The sequence below is a fragment of the Bombus pyrosoma genome, linkage group LG11, assembly GCF_014825855.1.
Source record: "Bombus pyrosoma isolate SC7728 linkage group LG11, ASM1482585v1, whole genome shotgun sequence".
NCBI classification, from domain to species: domain Eukaryota; kingdom Metazoa; phylum Arthropoda; class Insecta; order Hymenoptera; family Apidae; genus Bombus; species Bombus pyrosoma.
Genome location: NC_057780.1, coordinates 14702311 through 14707672, shown reverse-complemented (window position 1 = coordinate 14707672; position 5362 = coordinate 14702311). Strand labels below are relative to the sequence as shown.

At 25.5% G+C, this 5362-nt stretch overlaps 2 protein-coding genes across 3 annotated transcripts; one reads left to right on the top strand and one right to left on the bottom strand.

The window, feature by feature from the left end:
* The first annotated feature begins 123 nt into the window (after positions 1-123).
* Positions 124-2549, top strand: LOC122572362 (tigger transposable element-derived protein 2-like). Its single transcript, XM_043737245.1, has 2 exons — positions 124-184; positions 803-2549. Exon 2 carries the CDS (start codon positions 877-879, stop codon positions 2251-2253), a length of 1377 nt encoding a protein of 458 aa, XP_043593180.1. The 5' UTR covers positions 124-184; positions 803-876; the 3' UTR covers positions 2254-2549.
* A 640-nt stretch (positions 2550-3189) lies between these two features.
* LOC122573168 (leptin receptor overlapping transcript-like 1) lies at positions 3190-5182 on the bottom strand. 2 transcript variants are annotated; one of them, XM_043739209.1, is made up of 5 exons: positions 4328-4379; positions 4184-4258; positions 3858-4056; positions 3587-3740; positions 3190-3510 (listed from the first exon to the last, which is right to left on the bottom strand). In XM_043739209.1, the coding sequence occupies exons 2-4, from the start codon at positions 4222-4224 to the stop codon at positions 3627-3629; spliced, it is 354 nt and encodes a 117-aa protein (XP_043595144.1). In that variant the 5' UTR covers positions 4225-4258; positions 4328-4379; the 3' UTR covers positions 3190-3510; positions 3587-3626. The 2 variants fall into 2 exon arrangements, with proteins under 2 accessions (XP_043595144.1, XP_043595143.1); XM_043739208.1 differs by lacking the exon at positions 4328-4379 and adding an exon at positions 5034-5182 and having other exon boundaries at positions 3191-3510.
* Between the last annotated feature and the right edge of the window lie 180 nt (positions 5183-5362).

Sequence of the window (5362 nt, the reverse complement as noted above, 5' to 3'; positions counted from 1 at the left end):
ATTTTGATATAAAAATTTATAACTCCACCACAACTAATAATAAACGGTTATTCGCATATAATCGATAGCAAGTGGTGCCCCCTTAGCTGTCATAGATAGTTCAATGAGAGAAGTAAGTATTCCAAGAATTGCTCACTATTATCTACCTCCAACTCGCTTTAGAAGAACCAGTGTAACAATAAAAGTGAGTGAAATAAAGTGAAACGTTATTTAAATTGTACTTTATATTACTCGCAATACAAAATTACAATTTACAATCCGAGATTATATATGAATCAACTATTTTGTGATATCATTAAATAATAAAGAGTATGTTTATACAAGTAATGAGAATGTTAGGACTGTTGAACCACCAAATTTATGACACAGTTTTATAATCGTGATTTTGAGTATTTGACACATAATAATACTTTCAGAATACATTTAAAAAAGAAAACCTTGACACAAAATTGTATGCTTCTGCTGTCTAGACACAAATAGTATTTTCTTCCTTTTTGTAGTTACAATTGATGTACATATTACAAAATCTATTACATAAATAATATATAAAATAATCATATACGAACATATATATATATATATATATATATGTATAATACATATATATATATGTATATATATATATATTTATATATTGTACAACAATTATGCATGAATGAGTCATAATTTTGAATCTCTGTTAAATCTAATTACATATATTATATCGATAGAAAACGTATCTCATAATAAATAAAAGGTACCAATTTTATAATTATGTCATCGCCACTTAAAGGAAAATTATTATCTAATGATAAATCAACAGATGAAGGGTTTCATAAGCACAAAACAGATGATAAAGAGTTAATCAAACCAATCATTGAAAAAGCATCGACTTCTATGCAAAAAGAAGAAACTACAGTCGCAACACGTTTAGAAATTATTCGGAAATTAGAAGAAGGTGTCACAATTGGTAAACTTGCTGCGCAGTATGGTCTTCACAAAAGGACTATAGAACGATATAAAAGAAATATCTCATCACTTCGAAAAATTTCAAAAAATCCAAGACGCTTGGTTATGAAAAGAACTCGTGCATCTTTACACGAAGATACAAATGTTCGATTACTTGAATGGATTTTAGAACGACAGATGAAAGGAGATATCCTTCGCGACAGCATGCTGCAAACCAAAGCGATGGAATTGCACGAACAATTTGGATGTTCGACACCTTTTACGGCTAGTCGAGGTTGGCTGTGGCGTTTTAAAAAAAGATACAATATAAGCGGTTTCGGTTGTCAAGGAAAAGCAGATGAGATAGCACAATTGACAACAGAAACATTAACAAAACTATTAAATGAGGAAAATATCAATAGAGAAAATATATATAATATATATGAAACAACCTTAATGTGGAGAATTCTCCCACAAGCAGTTTCGTCGAATGAAGAAGAATCGTCGCAAAATGAAAAAATAAAAAAAGATCACATTATAATAGCATTTTGTGTCAATGCTACGGGAACGCACAAATTACCACCATTGTTTGTTACTAAATATATGATTCCACAATCTTTAAAGCATAGTAGACATATGTTACCTATAGTATATAGAAGTCAAAATAGTAGTTTTATTGATGAAACAATCTTCACTGATTGGTATGCCAATCATTTTAAACCTAATGTAAAGCAGCGTCAACAGCAGGAACATTGTATAGGGAAAGTGTTGTTATTCGTTGAAAATTTTAAATGTGATATATCTCTTAAGAAAGAACACCAAGATTCTTATTTCAAAATAATAATTTTTCCATCTAATACACCTTCGACCATTCAAATAATGGATGAGGGTATAATTGCAAATTTTAAAAAATTATTTCGGGAGAAATTGCATTATCGTCAAATACGTCAACATGATAATGAAGTAAAGAAGTTCTATACCAATTACGATATAAAAGAATGCATTGATTTAATTAGTGAAACATGGGACGAAATAATAGTGACCGACATTGTACATTCTTGGAGGAGACTTTTAGGTAAGCAAAATACTCAGATTATTATCAAAGAAGAAGTCGAATACCTCGAAGAAACCCAAGACTTCGAAGAAAATGTTGTTCCTGACAAAATATTGAGGTCGGTAGTAAAATGTGAGGAAGAAGAATCGACTATTACAACAAAGGAAGAAATCGATCGCATGTTCCATAGTTTGGAAATTTGGGCTGAAACACAGCCTGATTTCATTAAAACGCATGCAGAAGTTTTAATACATTACCATAATCAACAATAATATTTTATATAATAAGATAAAAGATTTCTGATTGAAGTTTCAAATGTTTTTGTGTATCATTTCTTGTCTTCAATTGTATCCATTCGTTCTTTTATATTTTATACCCATACTTTTATCCCACAAAAAAATATTAATTTTTCAGAATAATTACATAAATAGGATGAATAGAAATTTTGAATAAAAAATTCGTATGTACTATATGCTTATATCTTAGTTACTTAGCTATCAATGTAATCAAAATGATGAAAAATTAATTTCTTAATTTTTCATAGTAGTATAGTTTTACAATAATGTATTTTTAGAGATTTGAGTGTTTTTTTTGTAAAATATATATAATGCTTGTCTTTTGCTTTGCATTATATTGTATATTTTGTTGCATATCTTTCATTTCCATATACCTTAAATGTTTAAAAATATTTTTATAAAGTTAAAATAATCAGAAAGAAATTTAATTACATTTGATGTAGACATTTATTATATGTAACACTAAAAATTAATGTATTATATATTACCTAATAATTACTATAAAGTCAATTGAAGCATTCAATGTACGTTAATAAAATATGTACATTCTCTGTCATTTTAAACTCTACAGTAGTAAATACTTACATTAGTAAATACTTACATAAGTAAATAGTAAATACTTACAATAGTAAATAATTATTGTCATTAGTATTTTCCTCTAACATAATATTTTTTCTAGCAGTTTTCTAAATATTAATTACGAAAATTATATATATTTTGATATAAGATCTATTGTATCAATTGTATACAAAATATTTGCAAAACATTGCATAATATTTGGATTATCTTAAAATTCTTAATTTATAATTGTTAATTAATAAAAATAACAGGAAGTATGAAGTAATGTAAAAAATTGTTTATTAATATTGCTTTCAAGAACTTAAATTCAATAAATATAAATATTAAATTTTACATGTTTTAGCATAGTTATGTTTTTTAATTTTATTCAAAGAGATTTATAAAAATTTTTATTTTTTAAAATCTAAAATTTTGGTTACTGCATAAAAATATCAAAATAAATCATTAACTTTAGTATTGGTTATTGTAATACTCTTTGTTATAGTATTAATATCTATATATGATATATATATAGTATATAGTATATATATATATATATGTGTGTGTGTATCATGTAAGTAATGTACTATAAATGTTGCAATGACTTAGAATCAACACATGACTGTCAGTCAGTGCAATATATGATTTGCATTCTTCTTTTTATCTTGCAAAAACCTAAAAGTATTCAAATTATATGTTACAAAGTGTAAAAAATGTACCAAAAGTAATACATTATAAACCAAAATATTACCATGTAAAATTAATAAATAAGTACGATGAAGTACGCCATTTCAACATGTGTTATATCCAACCCCATCCTGATCAAAGGTTGCAAAAAGTCCGACTAGAGTTAGATACATAATAATATTACCCGATAAAGTCAAGTAACAAGCGCCCCATTGTATCTGAAAATGCATAATGGTAATATACATCATTTATATCAGTGAATTGTTTTATCTAATCTAATATAATAATGATATAATACAATAGTACAGTAATCAGATTAAAAAATATGACTATACCACTGGATCATTGACTGGAGACCGAGCTAAGACAATAGGAAGAGCAAATGATGATACAACAAAACCTGTAGTAATGAATATTGCGAACTCCAAACATGGATTAGGATTATTGTCAAAATCATTTGTATAACGACGTGCAATTATAGTTGGAATTGGTGCTAATATATAAAATAATATGACAAAAAGTGGCCACCATACTCTGAAAACAATATATTATAAAAACTAATACACATTTTGATATTGTAATTCATATTTGTAGTATTAAAGCACTATGTAAATATTATTAAATACAAAATAAATAATTATATGTTAATAATAATACTTACTTATATGCAGGTAAAGCACAACCTAGTATAACAAATGTCATACCAATAGAGCCACCAAATGCCAAAAGTACTAATCTATAAAAGAATTTTTGATTATAAATTGTCTTAAAAAATTTTGTATAAATTACATTTTAAAATACTTACGCTGTTGAATAGTGAAGGCCATTAATAGCATGGAACAAACGAAGAGAAATTTATATAAATTGTTATACATAAAAAAGATATATAACTTTTATATTATAAATTATTATAGTTGTCAAATTTGTCCAATGAAAAGCTATATCATATTTTATGATTTGAAATAATATAATCTAATTATAAAATAATTCATGCAAGATATACATACAAACATAAAATGTGAAAAACAAAAGAACCTATATAATTTGTACTAATGAATCTTTTTGATTTCTTCATTTTATGTATAATTTGAAATAATACCTTTTATACCTCTAAAAATTTGTATGTAAACATTTAAAAGACTTACATCTGTTTCATAAATGTTTTACACACAAAACAAATATTAATTAGTAAATCTGACCACACATAAATGTTTATAATATTTAAAAATGATTATAGTAAGAAAATATAGTTAGTAAAATGAAATACAGTAAATTTGTATTATATAAAAATAAAATAGTATGTATATATATGTTTATAAAATAAATTAATAAACATGCGTTAGTTACATATAAAAATTTGACAGCAATGACAATAAGAGTAGTAAGGTTATGTTTAGACGTATCATCTTTAATTCAGCTTTTTCATTAAACTTCCATCGGCAATATCATATTTTTTAATTTTATGATAAAAGCTTATGTATTTATGCGATGAAATATATATGCCGAATAACCTTTAATTCCAGCCATTATAGACCGATTTGACAAGTAAGAAGTATGTGCTTATATTTATCGTATTTTCACTTTGAGAATGTCGTGACGTAAGCCATCTAAAGCCTAACATACTTTTAAAACTAGACACATGCTAGTAGATTATCTAATGAATACAGTGTAAATTTAAAAAAGAAAGAGAAGTCTTTTTTTAGGAATATCTACATTTATTACAAATATTACACTCCATTTAATACTTCAAACTATATCTTGAGTTAATAAATATCTAGTAATACTTATATATTCAGAAATTTAGAAAAAAATGAAAAATATTTATAGGATGCTATAAAGT

Coding starts and splice junctions, on each gene's coding strand:
- LOC122572362 (XM_043737245.1), top strand. CDS start 877: ATGCAAAAAGAAGAAACTACAGTCGCAACACGTTTAGAAATTATTCGG.
- LOC122573168 (XM_043739208.1), bottom strand. CDS start 4,224: ATGACATTTGTTATACTAGGTTGTGCTTTACCTGCATATAA. Junction 4,057..4,183: donor TGTGCTTTACCTGCATATAA/GTAAGTATTATT, acceptor TATTGTTTTCAG/AGTATGGTGGCCACTTTTTG. Junction 3,741..3,857: donor CTCCAGTCAATGATCCAGTG/GTATAGTCATAT, acceptor ATGCATTTTCAG/ATACAATGGGGCGCTTGTTA.